At 43.9% G+C, this 24,351-nt stretch overlaps 1 protein-coding gene across 3 annotated transcripts in view; it reads left to right on the forward strand.

The window, feature by feature from the left end:
* KMT2C (lysine methyltransferase 2C) overlaps positions 1-21,494 on the forward strand; it is a 201,157-nt gene extending 179,663 nt beyond the window's left edge. For all 3 annotated transcript variants that reach the window (XM_074157740.1, XM_074157741.1, XM_074157742.1), the window contains exons 43-60: positions 2,804-4,498; positions 6,092-6,304; positions 6,786-6,950; positions 8,222-8,363; positions 9,141-9,288; positions 10,126-10,304; positions 10,414-10,568; positions 10,759-11,011; positions 11,593-11,732; positions 12,734-12,838; positions 14,890-16,009; positions 16,996-17,132; positions 17,302-17,444; positions 17,710-17,878; positions 18,807-18,923; positions 19,526-19,599; positions 20,005-20,113; positions 20,917-21,494. In XM_074157740.1, the coding sequence (XP_074013841.1) occupies positions 2,804-4,498; positions 6,092-6,304; positions 6,786-6,950; positions 8,222-8,363; positions 9,141-9,288; positions 10,126-10,304; positions 10,414-10,568; positions 10,759-11,011; positions 11,593-11,732; positions 12,734-12,838; positions 14,890-16,009; positions 16,996-17,132; positions 17,302-17,444; positions 17,710-17,878; positions 18,807-18,923; positions 19,526-19,599; positions 20,005-20,113; positions 20,917-21,009 (5,157 nt within the window). In that variant the 3' untranslated portion in view covers positions 21,010-21,494. The remainder of the gene's footprint in view (positions 1-2,803; positions 4,499-6,091; positions 6,305-6,785; positions 6,951-8,221; positions 8,364-9,140; positions 9,289-10,125; positions 10,305-10,413; positions 10,569-10,758; positions 11,012-11,592; positions 11,733-12,733; positions 12,839-14,889; positions 16,010-16,995; positions 17,133-17,301; positions 17,445-17,709; positions 17,879-18,806; positions 18,924-19,525; positions 19,600-20,004; positions 20,114-20,916) is intronic.
* Positions 21,495-24,351: the final 2,857 nt, after the last annotated feature.

Below are 24,351 nucleotides of genomic sequence, written 5' to 3' on the forward strand. Positions count from 1 at the left end.
TTTGGGAAGAGGGGAAATTGCTTGGCAAAGTGACTTGCAATGGAGTTCCTGGCACTGTGAAAAACATAAATGAAAGATACAGAGGAAAGCCTTAGCATGCAGGGCTTTGCTTCAGGCTCAAATGAACCTCATAACTCAGTCTTTTTCAGGTGTCCTTACATAATCAGAACATCTTGGTTATATGCCAGTTAAATGTTACTGTTTGAAAACCTCTTTTCATCATATCTTTGGCATTAGTCTAGTTTTATGATCTGTCTGGTTTCTAGACGCTGATGATCAGTGTGTGTTACCTGTTATTGTATCATGGAATAATACAGGTAAAAGGGCTCTCTGGAGATATCTAGGCTACTGCTCACAGCAGAACTACCTTCACGGTTAAATCAGGTTGCTCAGTGCCTTGTCAGTCAAGTTTTTTAAGTCTCAAAGGTAGAGATTTCCCAGCCTCTCTGGGCCCCTCTTCCAATGTGTAACCCCTTTTCACTGGGTTTTGTTCTTTATATTCAGTTGGAATTTCATTTGCTGCATCTTGTAGCTGTGATTATAGTAAGTGAGATTAAAGTTAAATCTGTGATGGCTTTGATAAATCTATGCTGTGGCCAACAGTGGTGTACGCCGATTGTCAGGATCAACTAGACCTGCTGAACATGAAAACGCTTTAGAATTATCTTTTACTAATATGAAGGTTAAAAAATGGCAGCAGGCTGCTTGGAATGAAGTCCAAAGTGATACCTGACCCTTGAGTTCTTACTCCCGTGTTGCTTCAAGACAAAGTCTGCACTGGATGGAGTATTAGCTGGCTTGTCTTTTCACTCTGTGGAAGAGGGATGGAGCAGATAAATTATGTCTACATCATTCCTTCTTTTTTTCTTTTTTTTTTTTTTTCCTTTCCACAAAGAATCACAAGTAGAATAAATGCAAAAAAAAAAACCCCTACTTCAGCCAGTCTTTATCATACATACCTCAGTCTAGTCTTACGGTGGAGCTATGTTGAAGTAAGAGCTACTAATCATGGCGTTGCTGGCAGACTCATTTAGTGCCCCACAGTTAAGGTTCTTTTATTTTTCATTTTTAAACTTAAGTTTCCTGTGCTGCTGGAAAATGCCTTCCACTCCCCTTCAGCCACTGACTTAGACCAGTCATCCACATCCTAAACAGCACTTTGTTACATACCTAGTAGGAGCTTATTTATTAAAGTGTATTTTTAAGGACCTTCTATTGAAGCAATTCACCACTTTTTCAAATCAGATCAAGTACTTTTTCTGTAATCAAGCTTCTGTTAGTTTTTGAAAAGGGCAGAGTCTCTATACGTACATAGAGAGTAAAGAACTCTCAAATCCCTGTGAATTGCTGGTCCCAGCCACTGGCGCAGAGAAACTGGAGCTGACTTTGTGCAACATGAGCTTGTGTGTGACAGGGTTGTGAGCTCAGGCACAGAGCCACGGGGACACGGCTGTATTTTGCCTGCGACCAGGATGGTGTAAGTGTGTTAGGGTGGCACTGTCCCTGCGCTAACGAGCTGTGCCTCGTTCTCCCCTGCGCTGTTACAATCCCCAGGTCGGTCTGCGCAGGTCGCTCACCCAGCGGGGTGTCGTCAGTGCTGGTCCTTGGAGATCTCGACTCATTCCGAGTACAGTCACTTGGCTGATCCGCCGCTGCGGACCCCGGAGGGTGTAGTGGTTTGAAAGTCTCCTACAGGCATATGGAGCCAACACAGGTTTCCTGTGTAACCACAGAGAAGTCCTGGAGTGCTGGACTCCGCAATGCAGATGGATCCTGTTGGTGGCTTTATGCAGTGAGACTGTTTATCTGGCGGTGTCAGCACCAAGCCAGCGCTCATAAATCATCTTGGACCTGAGATCACTGTGTAAATAGCCTTTTGGATGCATCTGTCTGGCGTTCTGGAGTGTGTCCTCTAATGTCTCTGTTATCCTGAGCTTTCTGGCTTCTCCCTTCCCCCAGATAAAGGCAAGTACTAGCAAACATTTTTAATTATGTTACGGACTTTTTCTGTCAGTACAAACAGCAAATGGAAGTTATGGAAATCATAATCTAATGAATAGAAATGTGATTTTCCATAATGTATGTATTATTAACCAGTGGATTACAAATCCTTTTGTATTTTTAGAGAGCAGTGTACTTGGGTATCTCTTGTGTTTCTGAAATGCTCTTTCTTCTCCAGTTGACACTATCATATCCTTCCATTGGCTTCTTCTGCTTGCCTTAAAAATAAACTACTCGGCTTAACTTCTAGTGTCCCAAGTCGAGTTTTTTTCATCCTAAAATTTAAAATCTTCAAGAAGCAGTTGCCATTTTCATCTGCTGTGTGACGTTTGAGGATCTGCCTGTGAATAAATGGGAACCTGCCTCACTGTTTTCCTGCAAACTTTTCCATTTCAATTACGTCTTTTAAAAATTTTTGCTGATGCTCGAAGATCATCCATCTCACTGCTTCCTTTTTCCTGGCTATTCCCAACTATTGTAACCCTGTGTGTGGATGGTGAGATCTGTAGGACAAGGATCACTGCTGGTTTAGGTTTGTATATTCCCTAGCATGGTGCAGTCTTGGTATGTAATTAGAACTTTGAAGCACTGTTATTTTTTCTAAAATTTTGGGATGGATAGTGTTTCTAAAGAAATCATGGCTATTTAGCCTTAAATGGGGAGAGAAAATAAGACTATGCTGAAATGCTATTTTTGCCTGAGGTTCATTGTCTGCTGAAATTATAATGGTGAGCTACATGTTTTATGCTACTTACGTAGTCGGTACGTGTCAGAGATGAATAATGACTTTTTTAATTTTTAGATCCGAAAGCAGCAGAAAGAGCATGCAGAACTAATTGAGGAATATCGAATCAAGCAGCAGCAGCAGCAGCAGTGTGGAATGGCACCCCATGCTATAATGCCAGGCGTCCAGCCTCAGCCACCCATGGTTCCAGGAGGAACATCACCAGCAATGAATCAACAAAACTTCCCCATGGTGGCACAACAGCTCCAGCATCAGCAACACGCAGTGGTGATGCCCGGGCAGTCCAACCCAGCCAGAATGCCAAATTTATCTGGGTGGCAACCTGCAAATGCCCCTGCAAGTCATATGTCCATGAATCCGGCAAGGATGCAGCCTCCAATGACACCGTTGCCGATTACTGCTGGTACACCAGCTCCTGTGCCTGGTCCCAACGCAACTGCACAGTCAGGGCCACCACCAAGGGTGGAGTTTGAGGACAATAACCCTTTCAGTGAAAGTTTTCAAGAGCGGGAAAGAAAGGAGCGTTTACGAGAGCAACAGGAGCGGCAACGCATTCAGCTTATGCAGGAGGTAGATCGACAGAGGGCTTTACAGCAGCGAATGGAACTAGAACAGCACGGTATGATAGGGTCTGAATTAAATAACAAAACATCCTTATCTCAGATACCTTTCTTTAATTCTGATCTACCTTGTGATTTCATACAAACTCCGCGACCTCTTCAGCAATCTCCTCAGCATCAACAGCAACAAATGGGGCAAATTCTGCAGCAGGGTCCCGTGACCTCGCCTCCTGCCGCAAATTTTATGCAAAGCAGTGAGCGAAGGCCGGTAGGACCTACGACTTTTGGACCTGATACATCTGCTGTTCCAGGTGGAGCCCCTAATTTCCATAATGTAAAACAAACCCATGGGAATCTCCCTGGGGCCACCTTTACGCAGAACCAAGTCAGGCCTCCGTTTGTGTCTGCTGTACCTTCATCTGCAGCGCTCAGTAGTGGTGCCCCGTGTGGTTCGGACAATAGCGTGCCTCAGGCAGCCAACTTCCCTGGATCGAGCCAGTCTCTCATACAGCTGTACTCTGACATAATCCCAGAGGAGAAAGGAAAAAAGAAAAGGACAAGAAAAAAGAAAAAGGACGAGGATGCCGAGTCAATAAAAGCCCCCTCGACTCCACATTCAGATATAACTGCGCCATCAACTCCAACCGTTTCTGATTCTACCTCCACTCCCACAGTTAACACCCCCAATGAGCTTTCACGTCACCAAGATGAACAAGAGTCAGTGGAGTTAACGGGCCCATCAACATCAAACGCAGGAGAGAGCCAGACCTCTCCCGAGCTGGAGAGTAAGCTCCCCGGCAGCGCTCTGCCACAGAAACCTCCCTCTGTAAATACAGAGACCGAAAAGGCTAAACCAGATCCACCCACCAGCATTCAAGAAGTTAAACTAGAAAAGGCAGAAACTGATCAGTGCTTGGGTCAGGCTGAGCCTAAACCAGAAAATCCAAGCAGTATTAAGGTGGAAGAAGATAAGGTCTTGTCACAGTCTGCCTCTTCAGCTCAGAGTCCGGCACAGCCAGCGAGCGTTCCGGCAGCGAAAGGAGAGTCGGGGAATGAACTGCTGAAACACCTGCTTAAAAATAAGAAGTCCTCATCTCTTCTAAATCAGAAATCGGAGAACAGCAGCCGGACAGAAGAGGAGGCTTCTGGGGATAAGAAGTTAACAGAGAAGCCGAGTCCAGCTGAAGGAATGGTGAGCCTGTTACTGGTTTTGTTATAAGTGATCCTCAACAATCAAAAGCGAGTTTGTGCCTTTACTGCAGGCGTTTGTGAAACACGGGGACGTGACCTACCTGCACAAGGGTGGAATAAAGAGCTTTAAGGAATTATCATTTCCCTCCCTGCCTTTTCTCCATGAGTAAATCATCTGTGTTATAAAAAGAACAAGTTTTAATTACGGCTTCATAGATCAGTGTATTCAGAAATTATTAAAATGCAAAAAATAATTTTTCTATCAATAATCATCTTTAAAAATGCCTACTATTTACCGAGATAAAGGCAAGATTTTACAGTATGACTCTTAATTATCTACTAGTATGTTTCTGTATGATAGACAGTAGGTCTCTATGCTGCTTTCTTCTGTGACTCTACTCAATCCCGTGTAGGACGTGCCTTTGCAGGGGCCTGGGGCTGGGCTTCTCACCCCATCAGCTGTACCACTGGGGTGTTCTCTGCAAGCAAGTCCAGGCTCAGGTCTTGACTGTAAAAATCATATATTGTCTCTAATTTTAGTAGAAACTGCACTCTAGGATTTTGATCAAAAGTGTGAAATTGTTAAATCTCCTAAAGTGGCAGGATTTCTGTGTTACTGAATATTCCTCTTAATTAATTTTACTTTAATGGAAGGGAGCATTAATTATTTATATTAATGGCATTATATGATTTAATAATTTATAAGGTTCTTAAAAACAGACCTAAAGAAAATTGCTTTCTGTGGAGGTAGGATACACTTTACACTTATATTTATTGGTTGTTTTATTTTCATATTTAATCTCCACTCAGCATTGTTTTATGGCTGCCTGAACTCTAAATTCATCCTTGAAACAAAATTTAAATACATTCAAAATGAATAAAGACTGATAAAAATAAAGGTAATTGTGGGCAGCGGGTAACTTAGGTAAATGTTAAAGATCCTCGGTTAAAACGTATGACAGGAATAGTGGTGAGAGTACTTGCGGTAGAGGTCACGTGGAGCTGTTTAAAATAATAATTGATAAAAAGAAATTGGACTTTGTTTTGCCTTGCCGCTGTCTGTTGCATTACCAAGTCCCATCCTGGTTGCTTTTACACAACTGTACTTTTATATGAAGAATGGCTTTGCAAATTCGTGCTGAAAATATTTAAGCAAATGATACAATTCAGAAGTGTTTCACAATACTGTTTTTGTTTCTAACCTCAAAATACATTTGTATTATATTAACTTACACGCCTTTTCTGCAACCAAGTCTGCCTTTCATTATGCCCTTGTGAAAATCTCTAAGGTTGCGTGCATATGTTACTTTATTTTAGGGAGTATTCAAAAGAAAATGTTTCTGGTCTGTGAGTTTTTTAATGATGTTTTCAAATGTCAGTGTTAACGATAAGTCATAATCCTGTGTGTAGGGACAGTGCAGCAGTTACAGTTGCCAGTGAGACAGCAAAGTCAACAAACCATAAAACACAGTTTGTTATCGATGAGATTTATTATATTATGCATGTTCTTTACACTATTGTGCAGTAAATTTCAATGAATTGTATATTAAAATGTCAAAAATTCTGCTTCACTTTTATTTTTTTTTTATACCAGCAAACTGCAGGAAACCAGATGCAGGGTGCGTTTGGGTGCAGTAACAGCCAGCTTCAAAGAACAGATGTAGGACCTGAGACCAAGAAACAGAGAAATAAGCGAGCTCAGAGGACGGGAGAGAAGGCAGCTCCTCGGTCCAAGAAAAGAAAAAAAGAGGAAGAAGAAAAGCAAACTATTTACCCCAATGCTGATACGTTCATCCAGTTAAAGCAGGTGGGTGTACAGGTGCTGGGTGGTGCATCAAAAAGGAGTGAACTTCTCATGGTGGAAATAAAGTTGATTATTTAGTTGAATTTTGAGTACAGGGTGGAGAAAATGAAAACTTCCATAAAATTATGAAATGTAAAGATTTGATTTTATTTCAATTTGGAAGATGTAGTGATGTGATGTCAGTCATCAGGACACAGGACACTACATCAGGAAGATGTAGTCTCAAAGCCGTGGAGTTCCGGTGGGCTCCAGCAGCCTCTGTGGCAGAACTTCCAGGGAGCCGGAGCTGTGGCTCCGATGGACAGGGGACCACCTTCCCTAACAAACAGAGAGGCTGTGTTTGACACAGTTTTCTGATAGTGGGTACATTCCAATGATTTTTTTTTTTTTTTTTTAAATTAGAAACCACTCTACTGGTGTCTGGAGATCTGCAATGCTTCTGTGTTACGGTTAAATTAACATCTCACTTTTTCTTTTAATACAGCAGCTTTCTCTTCTGCCTTTGATGGAACCAATAATTGGAGTGAGCTTTGCACACTTTCTCCCCTATGGCAGCGGCCAGCTGAATGGTGGAAATCGGCTGGTAGGAAGCTTTGGTAGTGCTACTCTCGATGGGGCTTCAGATTACTACTCCCAGCTCATTTACAAGGTACAGTTTTAATCTGGATTTCCATTGTGTGCTCTCTGTGGGAAAAGAAGTTCATGCCATTATTACTGCTGGTTGGTTGGAGTTCCTGCCTTCTGTGCAACCAGAAGAAAATAGTTTTCTGTTGCTAGACTAGATAGATGGTGCAGTGGTGAAACAGTCACCATTGTTTTACTCTGAAAGTGGAAATCAGTTCTAGGAACTGTATTGTTAACTAATTAAAAACTACAGATATTCCTTTTACAAATGGATGCTAAATAGTGAAAATTGTAATTACAGTTTTATGGAGCAGAAGAGGCTGAATTCTTAGTACTTTGCAAAGTCATTGAAAGCATTAAAGCCTTTCTTAATGTGAATTAAATAGGAAACAGACCTTCCTTATTTGTCCACTAAGCCCTAACTGAGAACCTGAGCACTCTAAACAAAACAGACTGTTGACGAGCTAATAACACAGAATTTAAAATTCGGTCTCTCTGAGATCAGAGTGGCAATATTGGGAGAGCAGCAAGATAGCAAACAGACAGAATCGAATTTGCTGCTTGGCTGCCCTACTATAAAAACTTTAGACACTTGTTAAAAAACAGTGGTGGTTACTCCAGCCTTATGTGGCAGGCAAGCTGAGGATGTAACCTAGGAGAAATGGTTACTGTGGTCAAAAGTGAGTAAGAAGTATGAGCTTTATAGGCATGACTGCAATGAGAGCAGATACTGAAGTTCTCATTTAATTTTCATTTAAAATATGGGCAGTTAAGGAAGCTAGCGAGAAGTAGCCTGGAGTGTGAACTCGCAGAGTATCTGCTTCTCCATGGTAACTGCTTCAGAGGAAGCTCAGCCTCAGCCTGTGCTGAACGTGAGGCAGCTTCCCTTTCAGTGAACGTTGGGTAAGCGGACTTGGGTTTGGTGATGGAGAGTCACGGTGGAATAGCGCTCTCAGCCTGCAATTCAGACCTTTGCTTAAACTGTAGGAACTGGTTGGGGCTCCCAAACCGTTTCTAAAAATGCTTTTTATGCTTTGCTGTAAATAATTGAGCTATATCTTCTTTCAGTGATGTATACTCCTCATATAAACTATTTCTCTGATAGTATCATTCATATAAGAAAAGCAAAGCGTTGTGTCTTTCACAGTAGATACTTTTATGTATCTGGCCACACGCTTGAGAATTAACTAATCGCTGCGGGGTATCAAAATATGTGAATGGGTTACATTTACTAGAGCAAGGCAAGTTTTCAGCTTGTGTTCCGTGGCTTATGTACGGTTCTTTAACCTCTTGCAGCAGAATAATCTGAGCAATCCTCCGACCCCCCCAGCCTCTCTGCCTCCCACACCACCCCCCGTGGCCTGCCAGAAGTTGGTAAATGGCTTCGCAACCACCGAGGAACTTGCTGGCAAGGCTGGTATGTTGGGAGGTCACGATGGTAAGACTAATACCTATTGTTTCCATAATTAATGAGTCCAGTTTGTAGCAAATCAGAAAATAGATAATCGGGATGCTTTTTAGTTGCTATAGTCGTTTTTATAAAAACAGAATGCCTGGCCTCTTTAAGCTTGTCATCATTACTATCCAGCTGAATTTTACACCAGTATAATGTCAAACGATAGCCTTTTCCCCTTCCCTTTTGAAAAGAGCTAGAAGTTTTCTTAAGAGATGAAAACAAAAACCTTAAGATCATTTTTTTAACGTCCAGTACAAATGACTAACCAGTTGAGTGAGCTCACAAGTGATCTCCCTGAAACGTATCCTCAGCAGGCTTTATGTGGAGTCATTATGTATTTTCTGATTCTTATAATTTGGTCTATTAAGATTACTTTCTATTAAATAAAGGTTTATACTGCCTTTTCCTAAGGACTGATCAGGGATTAAAATCCTTTTTTCCAACCCCTTTTCTTTTGTTGTTACAAAGTTGTTTATTTATTTATTTTTTTAAGTAAAGCAAAAATCCTCGCATGCTGGAAGAAGGCACACTCAAAAGCCTTTTGAGCCCTTTTTGCTCAAAATTTGCAAGTTTTTATAAATATGGAGATAACTCACGAAGGGTCAAGATTTTTTGGCCTGCAAGTGGATGAGTGTGGTGTTGCCATCTGCTGCAGTGCACTGATTGTATCAGGGAGCCACCAGTACCCTGCTGCACAGAGTGTACATCAGTGGAAGAGCTGTACAGGTGTCTCATTGTGCTCTGCGTTTCTGTTTGTAGTTACCAAAGCTCTGGGACCAAAGCAGTTCCAGTTGCCTTTCAGACCACAAGATGATTTATTAGCAAGAGCAATGGCTCAGGGCCCCAAAACTGTGGATGTTCCTGCTTCACTCCCAACACCACCTCACAACAACCAGGAGGAGTTAAGGTGGGTTTTCCTTGACATCTTCAAATGCGTATTTGGAGCGGATTCTGTGATCTTTCAGCAGGAGATGAGAGTGGAAGTGTGAAGAAACAAAACCCATTGTGCATAACGAGAGCATAATGGGATCGTTTGTCCTATTTAACTCTCAGCATTCCACACGTAGAGAGCAGCATAGAGTTCAGCCACTGCTGGACTCGATCCCGTTAGGTTGTTAAGAATTCATTACCTTGCTCTGTTAAAAGTGGAAGAAAACTGTATAAATGTATATTTTTCCTGGAGCAACTTGGTGCTGTCGTACCATGACAATAGGTGACTGCTGTACCAGACAGCAGGACTGTGCCCGAGCCGGCCTGAAAACTCCCCAGCTCTACTCAGATCCTGTTACCCTGCGGGAATTGTTTGCTACAACATGAGGCTCCCTGCAAGGATCTTCCTTTTTCCCTCCCTGTCACTTGCCTAAACTAAAGTTGGGTGGCTCTGAAGCACTGAAGCCTATGCATGGATGAGGAGGGATAGGCCGGTGAATACACTTAGATCAGAAAGTTTAAATATAAAATACTAATTTTTTACACAGGTAGATGGGGCCATGGGGAACAGACAGTTCTGTGATGGAGCCTGGGCTTTCTTAGTGCCTCTGTTTTTCTTTATATATCTGTCCCAAGAAACCACCACGTGCAGTGGAGTATGAGATACCTAGAAGTAATGACTTACTACAGAATTGCCTTCCATGACTAGTAGCAAGAAGCGCATTCGTAATAGCTCCTTGTCATGATTTGTAACTTCTGTTTTAGACTATTTCCAAAAGTTTTCCAAACCAGCTTTTTTTGGGTTTTGTTTCAGGGTTCAAGATCACTGTGAGGACAGGGACACTCCTGACAGCTTTGTTCCCTCTTCCTCTCCTGAAAGTGTGGTGGGAATGGAAATAAGTAGGTATCCGGACTTGTCAGTCGTAAAGGAGGAGAACCCCGAGCCTGTCCCATCTCCCATCATTCCCATCCTGCCAAGCAGTACTGGAAAAGGTGAGACTGCAGCAGAGCAAACAATTAGAACTAGCCTTTTTTTTTTTTTTTTTTTTTTTGTATTCACGTGCATGTGTGACTAACCTGGTGTATTTTGTTTTATTTTCAGGTTCAGAAGCCAAAAGGAATTATATAAAATCAGAACCTGGTTCAGGAGCATTACCTGGTTCTGGCTTCTTTGCCTCTCAGCTTGGATCATCCCAGAATGGTCCTAAATCTGGCCTTATATCTGTAGCAATTACTTTACATCCCACAGCTGCTGAGGTAAAAGAAATAAGTTTGTGTTACGTATATAAAATACAACAGCAGTTAATATATTTTACATATAGTGAATCTGGAGGGGTTATAGCATAGTATAATAAAGCAGCTTTTGTAATCTTCTAATAATTTATATTACTGCTATCTTACTGCCCATCTGATGAAAACAAAGGTGTGTTTTTATTATTGTTTTTAGAACATTAGTAGCGTTGTAGCGGCATTCTCCAACCTGCTCCACGTCAGAATTCCCAACAGTTATGAGGTTAGTAACGCTCCAGACGTCCCATCCTCCATGGCAGCCGCCAGCAGTCACAGAGTGACCCCGTCTATGGAGTACAGGCAGCACTTGCTGCTCCAGGGTCCCCAGGCAGGATCCATGGGACCTGCCAGGATTGTCGGGCCTTACGGACTGAAACAACCTAATGTGCCCTTTCCTGCAAACAGCAATGGTGAGTAACCATTAATTCTTCTGAGTTTTCAGTACCAAAATTTTAACAGTCAGTATTAAGGCATTTCAGCCTCATAAATTCATGCTCTAGAATTAAATAATTGATTTTTGTTGTAAATATTTGTACCTGATCAGTACATGTGAACCTGCTCCTGATGCTAACCATTAATTAATAGGTCTGATCCATTTCCAATTTCTGTTATGTTATCTACATCCCTGTCGGTGAGGTATTTCTGCCAGTAATTCCCAACATTATTAGGTTTATTTGTCCCATCTGATTTTAAATCCATTGTTCAGAAAGATTGTTCCTATGCTGGAAAACTTGACATAATTGTATAAGCGTGTATTCCTACGTTGGTTTCCTTACTAATTTCTTATACAAGAATGTATTTTTGCGTTGCTGTTTGCACTGTTGGTTTTGGTCTAGATTAAACAATTTCCCCATCAGGATACAGTTTAAAGCCTGACTTCCATGCCCTGTCCAGGAGGATGCTACTTCTCTAGACTGCTGAAGAATACTGTGACTTCTCATAAATTTGGTTTAATCTGATACAGCTTCTAAGAGACTTATCTATTTTCTAGGTATAGCTGCCTATAAGGATCACAGTCAGAACATTGCAGAAGGCTCAGCACTGAGACCTCGATGGTGCTCTCATTGCAAAGTAGTGGTTCTTGGTAGTGGTGTGCGGAAGTCCTTCAAAGACCTGCCTTTCCTCAAACAGGTACTGCAACAGGAGCGTGGCTTCCCGCGTAATGGTCAGTGGGCAAGCGAAGGCACAACGGAGACCACAGCTTGTCGTGTCAGACTGACACCACTTCGAGTTTCTTTGTAGTCTCCCTTCTGTGTGTCCTGTTTCAGGATGGGACATTGAAGCACATTTGTGACACAAACAAGAGATGTCATAGTTGTTACTTCCTTAAAATGAATTTCAGTAAATACCAGTAAATGTGGCAGCTTCCTGAATTCTGCTACTGACCTCCTCCCAGGGACCTTCCAGGGACCTCAGTTCAAACGGAACCTGTTTGTAAGGCAGCGCCATATCGCCATGGCAGGAAATACTAGAAGACCAAGAACACTGAGACTGTTCTCGAGCAGGAATCAGGTTTCAGTCTCAGCGTTTGGTATTTTAGGTTGTTTCTTGTGTGAAGGGTACCCCAGGCTGCTCCTTATGGCCAGACACAAACACAGAGTATTTGCACTGGCAACTCATTAAAAAAGTACCATTGCTCTTTCTTTGAATGAGAGTGAGGTAATGATGCCACAAAGGTGTATAGTCAAAATTTATATGCAGAAGTAATGGGTTCATGTAGTCAGAGCAGCACTGAATTCCCAGTAATGTTTTGCAGATGAATCAGTAGATAAAACAGCGTGATCTGTCTTTGATTAGGCTGAAATGAGACGTTCTTCTGCCATCTAAAGATACGAGAAAATGGATTTTACTTTGCAAGTATGGAGCAGATGGGTGCATGGGATAGAAGGCTTTATTTTGATTGTTAAACTTCTGTTAAAGGCAAGAAATGCTGAAGAACAAGGTTGTAGGTGGTGGTAGCGTTAGATCTGTCAAATAATCAAGTATTTATATCACAGTATCGCTCATTATTTCACAAATGTTCTACAAATAAATAGTTTCTGGCCAGATTGAAAGACTTGTTTCATTACACTTATTATGTAAAGAGTGGTATCGAAGTGCACAACTGATAATCTTCCCTGTTTGATTCCCAGGATTCCCAGGAGGGCTCTGATAAAATGAAGGACATCGTATTCTGTAGCAACAACTGCTTTGTTCTTTATTCAGCAGCTGTGCAAGCAAAAAACTCCGAGAACAAAGTAAGTATCAACTGCTGGGAGACCCTAGTGAGCAGAAATGGTCGTGGCTATTTTTTGAAGAACACAAATGATGGGGGGAGAGGAGGGAGTTTGCACTTTGTTTTAAAAATTTATAAATGAATTTTTGAGATTCTGACCCAGCAGCATGAAGTAAAATTCCCATTTGCAGAACTTTCTGTCTGAGGGAGGTGCGTGGCAGAACAGCAGCCACCTTCGCTCTCCTCACAGGCTCTGAATCTCAAAAACGTAGTCATTTAACTGCTCTGGGCATTCTATGAAATTATAGATACATCTTTAAGGGCTAGTTCCTGCTTTGGGATTGGGCTTATACAGTATATACTGCCGCACAGGGCATAGATAAAACTAGTTGAGTACTACTTTTAACCAGCTTGGTTTCTGCTTTTTCTTGTTCAAATGTTCCTTTTCTTCCCCTAAACCAGTGGACAGATCGGGCCACGTGCTTTAAGCCTTACCTAATTAGTGTTTTCTCATAGTCCTATATTTACTGTAGAACATGCAGCCTTCCTTCAAATGCATCCTACTTATTTTTTCAGAAGAAATAAAAAAATTATAAAAAAAAAAAAGCCTGGAAGAGAAGATAAATATGTTTACATCCACATCCTTTTAGTGTCCCAAGTAGCTCATTTTCACGAGTATTTAAACAGGGTAACATTTCTGCACAAGTGCATGAGCACGTACATAATTAAGTTAATTAAATGTCATGTTCAGCCTCTTGATCCTTTCATTTACTCTTTCAAGATTAATCGTACAAGCCACATTAAGCACTTTTAAATCTAAACTTCCTTTGTTCTTGTTTTCTCTCCTTTTATTCTTTTACCAAATCTCTGCAGGTTTAATTCTTGTTTACTGTGAGTGAATAGTTAAGTCCTCGAGGTGTGTGACTAATCTGGGGCCCTGCAGGAATTTCCTCCAGGAAAAATATGTGGCATTAATTCCAAATCTTCCCCTTCTACCAAATAACAAGATTCTTACTCTTTAAAGTAATTTGGTGACCCATATTTTAAGATTAGTTTGTGTTGTAATAAAACTTTCTAAAAATACCTAAGAACTAAATCCGTTGGTTGGCTCGTCTGGGGTAATTGAGTCATTTTTCATTCAAAACCTGGACAAAGGATTATTTGTGTTTCCTCTTCTGTATTGAAGGGCACCATGTTCTAGGTTGTTTTGGGAGAACTAATATATAGTTCTCTTCATAATAGGATGACCATGAGCCAGCGATGTGCCCTTGTGGCCAAGAAGGCCAATGGCATCCTGGGGTGCATCAAGAAGAGTGTGACCAGCAGGTCGAGAGAGGTTATCCTGCCCCTCTGCTCTGCCCTGATGAGGCCCCATCTGGAGTACTGTGTCCAGTTCTGGGCTCCCCAGTTCAAGAAGGACAGGCAACTGCTGGAGAGGATACAGCAGAGGGCTACAAAGATGATTCGGGGCCTGGAGCATCTCCCTTACGAGGAGGGACTGAGGGACTTGGGTCTTTTTAGTCTAGAGAAAAGAAGGCTGAGGAGGGATCTGATCAATGCTTATAAATACTTAAAGGGGGGGTGTCAAGAGGAGGGGGCCCGTCTTTTTTCAGTGGTGCCCAGGGATAGGACAAGAGGAAATGGGCACAAACTTGAAGATAAGAAGTTCCACCTAAACATGAGGAGGAACTTCTTTACTTTGAGGGTGGCAGAGCCCTGGAACAGGCTTCCCAGGGAGGTGGTGGAGTCTCCTCCTCTGGAGATATTCAAAACCCGCCTGGATAAGTTCCTGTGCAACCTGCTCTGGTGGACCTGCTCTGGTAGGGGGTTTGGACTAGATGATCTCCAGAGGCCCCTTCCAACCCAGTATCATTCTGTGATTCTGTAACTTCTGTGCTCTGTATCCTGGCGCAGCCCGTGGTAACACACACCAGGGTAATTTCCATCTTTCTCTGTCACTGTATCATGACTTTCTGAGTAGACTCTTCAGTTCTGACCTGACTGTTTTCATGAGACATTTAATGGTTATTGGTTTGGGATTTATTTTTAAAGAGTTTTCCATTGATTTATCAGGAATCGGTTCCATCTTTGCCACAGTCGCCGATGAAGGACAGGCCGCCTAAAGCATTCCATCAGTACAGCAACAACATCTCCACGTTGGACGTCCACTGCCTGCCTCAGCTGCAGGAGAAGGTTTCTCCTCCATCATCGCCCCCCATCATGTTCCCCCCTGCGTTTGAAGCAGCCAAGGTAGAGGCGAAACCGGATGAGCTGAAGGTAACGGTGAAGCTAAAACCCAGGTTAAAAGCAATACACGGTAGTCTCGATGACTGTCGGCCTCCGAGTAAGAAATGGAAAGGTATGAAATGGAAGAAGTGGAGCATTCAGATTGTGATTCCTAAAGGATCATTCAAACCTCCTTGTGAAGAAGAAATAGATGAATTTCTTAAAAAACTGGGCACAACCCTTAAACCAGATCCTGTGCCTAAAGACTATAGGAAATGTTGCTTCTGTCACGAGGAAGGGGATGGATTAACCGATGGACCAGCAAGGCTTCTTAACCTGGATTTAGACCTTTGGGTCCATTTGAACTGTGCTCTTTGGTCTACAGAAGTCTACGAGACACAAGCTGGTGCCTTAATAAACGTGGAACTAGCACTGCGAAGAGGCTTGCAAATGAAATGCATGTTTTGTCACAAAATGGGTGCCACCAGCGGTTGTCACAGGTTAAGGTGCACCAATATTTATCACTTTACCTGTGCCATTAAAGCACAATGCATGTTTTTTAAAGACAAGACCATGCTTTGCCCCATGCACAAACCAAAGGGAACTCATGAGCAAGAGCTTAGTTACTTTGCGGTCTTCAGGAGGGTCTACGTTCAGCGGGACGAGGTGCGGCAGATCGCCAGCATCGTTCAGCGAGGGGAACGGGACCACACCTTCCGCGTGGGAAGCCTGATTTTCCACGCCGTCGGTCAGCTGCTGCCACAGCAGATGCAGGCCTTCCACTCCTCCAAAGCCCTCTTCCCCGTGGGGTACGAGGCCAGCCGGTTGTACTGGAGCATGAGATACGCAAACAGGCGCTGTCGCTATCTCTGCTCGATTGAAGAGAAGGACGGGCTCCCGTTGTTTGTCATCAAGGTTGTGGAGCAAGGCCATGAAGATCTGGTCCTTACTGACACGACACCAAAAGGTAAGTTTTGTGAACTAAGGCTGTGACTTTTGCAGGTCCAGTATTTCTGTTGTTGCTACTGATGCTCATCGGACAGGATGGATGTTTCAAATAACAGGTTGCAGACACTGTTTTAATGTGACGCTTCTGGTGAGCTTCCAGGGCTCATTCGTAATACCGTGCTGTGAAGACTGAGGACACCTTTGAAGAACTTGTATAAGCTGCAAACAAGAAGGCTTGTTACAAGTTCACAGAGGAGACCCGAGATTGAGTGTTCAAAATGAATTCTAACAGTAGGAATGTCAGCTGAGGTTTCCTTTCACGACAGGGGATTTTGTTTAAATACAATACCGTTGCTTGGTTGTTTTCAACTCAGCGGTGCTGAAGCGAGTGAGCAGTTAAAAGCCAGCTGAGTTGACCGTGTTGTTCTCAGGGCGGGTGACGTTGTCCCTGGCGGGGTGATGGAGAGCACATACATAAGACCATAAACGCGTGGGCAGGGTCTCAGGAACGTGGCACATGAACGTGCACGTGGCCCGTGGGGCTCGGGGTGGTTTCCCCTCGTGCTGCGGCTGCTGATGAGCTCGGCCTCGGCCCAACCGCTGCCTGCGGGGCTGTCCACACGCAGCTGAGAGCCGACCGGAGTCAATCAGTGCAAACAGAACGTATAGTTTATTTTCAGAAAATTCGACTCCGTGCAGGTTTTCTCAGGAGAATGTGTCTGTGTTACCGTTGTCAGAGGGGTGACAGTTTCCCTGCTGCGAATATGAAATGCTTCATGCCCAGGAATCCAGGGAGCAGCAGAAACGTCGTGCGTGTTCAGGGTTTGTTCAGGACAAAGTAGCAAGTCATCAAATGATTCTCCTGTTTGTGTACACAACCAAGGACAGAATGCTCTTTCAGTGTTGGTTTCTGGTTCCTGATATCCTCGGGCATTAGTTTTAAAACCAGTACAATAGACTTTTATTTTTTTGATCACTGTAATTCTTTCCCATATGGCTGTGTAGGTGTGTGGGATAAAATCTTGGAGCCCGTTGCTTCTGTTAGAAAAGAGTCTGAAATGCTCCAGCTGTTCCCCGGCTATTTGAAGGGTGAAGACCTCTTTGGTTTGACAGTCTCTGCCGTGGCCAGGATTGCCGAATCGGTGAGTCTCCGCCATCCCGCGCCTTGCTGGATCACCCCAAATTGTCGGGTATCTCATATACACATGAGAAGGGGAACAGGAAGCAGCGCGGAATAGTAAAGGTTTTGTTACATGTGATTAACATATAATTACTTGGAATTTTTTTTCTCTCTTCTCTGTTTCGTTGCAGCTGCCAGGGGTTGAGGCCTGCGAGAACTACACTTTCCGCTATGGCCGAAACCCCTTAATGGAACTCCCTCTTGCCATCAACCCCACGGGCTGTGCCCGTGCCGAGCCTAAAATGAGTACCCATGTCAAGAGGTTTGTGTTAAGGTATTTTGTTTTAATTTCACATAGTACAGCCCAGGGTTTATAGGCTGCTTAGGGTTATCTGTGCTTTCGTCTGCTGCTTACAAACCCTGTCGTCTTTGGCTGTGTATGTGCATGCCCCGATGGAAGGAGTTGCTGTGTCGTCTCTGCTAGCTGGCTTTAAGTGTCTGTACGTCCCCAAGAATTTTTAAATGGGTTTTGTGGCTCTTTTCGGAGAAATCTTCAGTTTTTCTTGTATTCTTTCCTGTTATATGCCCAACTCCTACAGGCCTCACACCTTGAATAGCACCAGCACATCGAAGTCCTTTCAGAGCACAGTTACGGGAGAGCTGAACGCGCCTTACAGCAAGCAGTTCGTCCATTCCAAGTCCTCTCAGTACCGCAAGATGAAAACTGAATGGAAGTCCAACGTGTACCTCGCTCGCTCGCGGATTCAGGTCAGTTCTCGTGCTGGGGAATGGATAGTAAAAAAAATTACGTACACATTTTTATTTATGTCTATTTTTATAGAAATGTTGTGGGTTTTATAAATTTTGTATATTTTATATCTACGTATTTATATAAAATTTATATTTAGAAATTGGAAGCTATTGGAAACTTCTTTCAAGTCTTGTCCCAAAATTGGCAATTTTTACATGGCAAATCACTTCTGTATATTTACCTTAAGTAAGATTTCTTTCTAATTATTGCAGATATCTTAAAAATTCATTTGTTACAGTCATCTGGGATAAAGGTTTCTTTGAGGTTTGGGTTGGTTTTTTTAACGTATTTCTCAAAAACTCAGTAAAACTGAAAAATACAGATACACAGTGGAAGCACGACACGCTCAGCCCAAGCCGAGCGAAGCGCTGCGAGATCCGCAGGAAGAGTTCAGTACCTGTTTGCATTCGTAAGAACAAGAAACTCGTTGCTTTATGTAATTGCGTTGGTGCTTTTCTCCACAGCCCGTTTCGCAAAAGCCTCCCCGTTAATCTCGCTGTGTGCGAACACGGGTGGTGTTTATTTTAGGTTGGACTTGAACTGCGCGGCTGGGTCCCTGTCGGGGCTCTCGGCTCTCGTAAGGCCCGCTTCATTTTTCAGTGCGTTTTCAGTCTTGGCAGAGTCAGGTGTCGGAGCTGGGAGAGCAGCTCGTCCTCTCTCCCGGGCGGAAGCCAAGTACGTTTTCTTCATCTTAAAAACGTAATGTCAAGCTGGGATCTGCATCGGGGCTGTTACGGCATCAGTTATTTCCCTTCTCGCCGGGCGGTTCACTGTTCACGTGAACTCCTGCGGGGGGGGGCTGGGGGCAGGGTGAGGGACGCCGTGTAAACGTCCATTCATTACACACTTCTAAATCACAGCCTGGTTTGTTTGGTTTTTTTGTAGGGCCTGGGCTTATATGCTGCTAGAGACATTGAAAAGCACACTATGGTCATTGAATATATCGGAACGATTATCCGGAATGAGGTGGCAAACAGGAAGGAGAAGCTTTATGAGTCTCAGGTATGGGTGGTGGTTGATCACTGTTCCTTTCCCCTTCCGAACGTTCCTCCAAACCAGTGCTGTCCGTCTGCTGGGTGAGTTCGGGTCCCCTGATTCCTGGTTTCTGCTGGGCTGTAAATACAATAGGCTAAAAATACATCCGGAGGAGTCTGCAGTGTGTCTTACCCACGGATCAGGGTATTTAACTGTTTAATAAATCTCCAGCGCGCTGGCCAGGCGGGTCGCACGTACCCTCTGTCCCGGAGGACGGAGGCGGAGCTCTGGCAGGGATGTCGGGAGCTCCATTTTTAATGAGAACTTCTTTAAATTCAAGCAACTTCCTTTGTGTCACTCGGCGGTAACAGTACGTATATTGTGAGGCCCTACAGAAGCTCTTAGGGAGGTATTAATTGGCCGGGGATTTGTGTTTCTGCCCCATCTATTCCCTCCGGAGCCGGGGAGGGTCGGGGCAGGGTGGGACTGGCGCTGCCCCGGGATCCAGCGGGACAGCGTGTGCTCCCGACGGTGGGACACCCGGGGGTAACCCCCGCTGCTGCTTCGCTTCCGTCAGCCACAGTCACGTCAAATCTACAAGAGTCTCTTTTCCAATTTGTGTTTTTCAGAACCGCGGCGTGTACATGTTCCGCATTGACAATGACCACGTCATCGATGCCACCCTGACGGGAGGCCCTGCAAGGTGGGTGGCTCTGCAGGGATCTCTGACCTCCCCCCGGGCCCTCGGCCGCCGTCCCTGCCTCGGGCTCTTTGTCAGGGACGCAACTTTGTGGTTTTCTCATGGTTTTTCTTCTCTGAGCTGGTACATTCAGTCTTTGGACCATTCCGCTGAAATAACGTCGTCTTTTTCATTAGCTCTGCTCGTCTTTGAGTATGTTTCGTCGCAGCTTTGAAGAAAGAATGGAATTTTCTTTAACGCTTAATTTTTTTGACATTTTCTAGGTAAAGAAACAAGCAGAGAGTAATTTAATGCTGTGTGGGGAGTCAGTGCGCCCTGAAGCTGAGGTCGTTCTAAGGTTTGGTGTAGCTGTGCCTCAAGGGATGCATTTTCTTAACGGGTTGCCTTGTCCAAACTCTGTTTCCGCAGGTACATCAACCATTCGTGTGCCCCGAACTGCGTGGCTGAGGTGGTGACTTTCGAGAGAGGACACAAAATTATCATTAGCTCCAGCAGGAGAATCCAGAAGGGGGAGGAGGTAAGGTCGTCTCCTTTGGTTTTAATTGCCTCTCGCTGCTTGCATTCATTTCTAGATCCTCACGTGATTGCTGTGGTCAGGAGCGCAACTTGTTTGTGCCAGGGTGAGGGAGAGGGACCTTTCCCTTCCCCTCTTCCCTTTTCAACGGTGCCGGTTCCTATCAGGGCACCCTCTGGCATGTTCTCGATCACAGAACCATAGAATCATCTGGGTTGGAAGGGACCTTTCAGATCATTGAGTCCAACCATCGACCTGACACTGACAAACCCACCGCTAACCCATGTCCCTCAGCACCACATCTACGTGGCTTTTAAACACCTCCGGGGATGGTGATTCCACCACTTCCCTGGGCAACCCGTTCCAACGCTTGACAACCCTTTCAGTGAAGAAATTTTTCCCAGTACCCAATCTGAACCTCCCCTGGTGCAACAAGAGGCCATTTCCTCTTGTCCTGTCGCCTGTCACTTGGGAGAAGAGATCGACCCCCACCTCGCTACAGCCTCCTTTCAGGGAGTTGTAGAGAGCGAGAAGGTCTCCCCTCAGCCTCCTTTTCTCCAGCCTGAAGAACCCCAGCTCCCTCAGAAGCTCCTCATCAGGCTCGTTCCCCAGACCCCTCACCAGCTTCGTTGCCCTTCTCTGGACCCGCTCCAGCCCCTCAATGTCCCTCCTGTAGCGAGGGGCCCAAAACAGGGCCCAGCACTGGAGGTGGGGCCTCACCAACGGGATTTTGCTCTTTAACCTGTAGGAACAAGCCCTGGTAAATCCCAGATGTTCCATAACGGTTCTCCTGCCTCTTCTTCCAGCTTTGCTATGACTATAAGTTTGATTTTGAAGATGACCAGCACAAGATTCCATGTCACTGTGGAGCTGTAAACTGCCGGAAGTGGATGAACTAGAATGCATTCCTTGCTGTCTTTGAGGGTCGCTTGTCCCGAGGAAGAAGTGATTCACGTTTTGATTTTGTCGACGGAAAATTGTTGCCTTTTTGAAGGGGGGAAAAAAAAAAAAAAAATACTAATCACTTCTGGAAGTAGAGCTTTCTACTCGAGTGTTTAAAAAGGAGGAAAAAAAAGAAAAAAAGAAAAAAAAAAGGAAAAAAAAAGAAAAAAAAAAAGCAAGCACCAGAAGAAAAACCGGCAAAATCGGAAGCCAACTTTCCAGCCAGGTGGAGGTGGAACCGAGCGAACAGAACGGTCCAGCACTTTTGTTTTTGAGCTGACTGAGGAGAAACTGTTGAACTTGGGCAGAGGCGCGAGGGCTGACCTGCGCGGGGCAGGGCCTCTATGAATGTAAGACTGAAATCACCAGCGAAAGGGAGAAGTCCAAAGTGCTGGCCACAGCCTTATTTGATAAAGGGGCAGGCCCTCTAATTAAAGAAAAATTTTAAATAAAAAGTAGACACCACTGAACAAGGAATGTACTGAAACGACTTCCTTAGGGATAGAGCTAAGGGAAAAAATAACTTGCACTAAAATACATTTAAATACTTGATTCCATGAGTCAGTTTATTGTAGTTTTTGATTTCTGTAAAATAAGAGAACCTTTTTGTATTTATTATTGAATAAGTGAATGAAGCTATTTTTAAAAAAAAGAAAGTTAGAAGAAAGCCAAGCTGCTGCTGTTACCTGCAGAACTAACAAACTCTGTTACTTTGTACAAAAGTGTAAATATTTTGAGAAAAAAGAAAAAATAAAAAAAATACAGTATAAAAATAGTTATTGACCAAATGCTACCAGACTCTGCAGCAGTTCGGGTGCTTCTTACAAAACGTCGATAGGGATGTTACAATATGATCTCGTGCACTCACCACACGCGATTACAATTCCGGAATAACCAAAATCTCAATTTAAAGAGAGAGGGGTTTTGTTGGTTTTTTTTTTCCTTTTTAATGTTTAAAACAGTCTCAACTGTGGTCTTACGAGAATTTTTTTTAAGTAAACCTTAAAAAGCCTGGGAAGGGCGTGTGTATTTACAACTCTGACTTTTGTAGATGTTTGGGTAAATTAGATTAATTTTATTTGTATTATATTGTTGCATCCCTATTTCTTAAGTCAGGTTTTTTTTGTGCTTACAATTTGTGATAACTGTGAATAACTGCTAAAACCACCCAAAACAGAGGCTGGACGTGGTTGTGGGGTTTTTTTTTTGTTTTGTTTTCTTCAGCAAAAGTAGTGGCGACGAGGTGACCGTTCAGCCGACCTTAAACCATGGCAACGGCCTAGAATCATGTAGTTGGAGCTTCTCTGCGACGCTCGCCTTCGGAAGAGGAAAAGGAGGAAATAAAAACGAGATGTTCATTTGCTTGCAGCTGCAGGACTCTGGCAATAGGGGTTTGGAAAATGTAATTTAAAGATGTGTTTGTATGGATTGTTTTTTGTTTACATTTCTTTAAAAAAAAAAAAATAAATAAAACACTGTTTTGTGTTTGCTTGTAGAAATTTAATCAGCATTTTGGAACCAGGTTAGCTTTTTATTTTGTACTTAAAATTCTGGTACTGACACTTCACAGGCTAAATATAAAAAAAAGAAAAAATGAAGTTTTTTTTTTGTGTGCACAATGAAAGTGGACTGTAAACTGTCGGTATATTCAGTGATACAGTTCTGAACTTGTAATGTATATGGCATGATGTATTTTTATCTTACAGAATAAATCAATTGTATATATTTTTCTCTTGATAAATAGCTGTATGAAATTGTTTCTTGAATATTTTTCTTCTCTTGTACAATATTCCAACATCCTACCAGTATTTGTCCTACAGTTTTTTCTGTTCTGTATAATAGTATCTAATGTTGGCAAAAAAAAAAGAAAAACCACACAAAAAAAAAAGAATTTTTTGAAGTATACAGAGTGTTATGGGTTTTGGAATTTGTGGAAACAGATTTAGAAGATCAGCATTTACAAATAAAAATATTTTACATCTATAAATGATACCCTCCTGGTTTCATTCGGGGCGTCTGGGTTCTGGTTCTTTCAGGATCCGGGTGTCCGCTCCCGTCAGGGAGGAGCGCTGGTGTCCCCCGCTCTCCTCTGCAGCCTCGCACGGCCGTGCCTCACCCCGAGCAGCTGCCGGATCCCCCAGCTGTGTTTTCCCCAGAAAAATCTGCAAAAAAAAAGAGGAACTGCTGTGCTCTGCTGGTACTAGTTTTTGGCTGGGATAGAGGCAGTTTTCGTCACGGTAGCTGGTAGGGTGCTGTGTTTCGGATGGGTGACCGGAGCGGTGTTGACAACGCGGGGCTGTTGCGGGGCTTGCGCAGGGTCACCCCCACCCACCAGCGGGTGATCCGGGGTGGGCAAGAGATTAGGAGGGGACACAGCTGGGACAGCCGACCCCGACTGACCAAAGGGCTGTTCCGTACCGTACGATGTCACAACCGGCATATAAAAAGCTGGGGAAGAAGGAGGAAAGGAGGGGATGGATGTTCAGTGATGGTGTTCGTCTTCCCCATCACCATTCCGTGTGCCAGAGCCCGGCTTTCCCGGCGCTGGCTGAGCAACCTGCCTGCCCCCGGGAAGCAGTGAATGGAGTCCGTGTTTTGCTTTGCTTCTGGGTGCAGCTTTTGCTTTACCTGTTAAATTGTCTTTATCTCAACCCAAAAGTTTTTCTGCCCTTTTTCACCCTCTCTGCTCCTCTCCCCATCCTGCCGGGGAAGGGGTGAACGAGGGGCTGGGGGGGGTTAACCCCATGTAACTGTGACACCGGAGCCCTGTCACGACCTCAGTACTGGGGTCAAGGCTAAAAAAGGCCCCCAAGATTTATTGCGGAGAAGGGGGAAGGGGCCAGGCCCAAGCTGTTCTCGGATGTTCGTTAGTTATAGCGTGCACTTTGGCTGCTGGAAGCGGGGCAGGGTCTGCCCAGGGCACCGGCACACGGGTCAGCGCGGCGCGACCACGGAAACATGAGAGAAACCAGCCATGGAGCAAAGCCCATCTCGGCATCGGGCTGTCAGCCACCGTCCCAACCAACTCCATGAGGCCTCAAGAAGGAAATATTCGACACAGAGGCTTAAAAATCAGTCCCAGGCACAATTTCTTTAGCAATCATACGTTTCTCAGTGGGACAAACTGGGTGCTGCGGTAGCTTCCAACCTGGGATAAGGCTTTTCCTTCTATGCTTCCCGCTCAGGCCAATTCCCAAAGGTCACCTGTGAGCGGTCACTCAAATATGGGAACAAAATTAGGAATTTCCACCTAATCCCAGGCAACCCATGCAGGAGGCGTTCACAGAAAAGACTTAATA

The sequence above is a fragment of the Numenius arquata genome, chromosome 12, assembly GCF_964106895.1.
Source record: "Numenius arquata chromosome 12, bNumArq3.hap1.1, whole genome shotgun sequence".
In the NCBI taxonomy this organism is placed as follows: Eukaryota; Metazoa; Chordata; class Aves; order Charadriiformes; family Scolopacidae; genus Numenius; species Numenius arquata.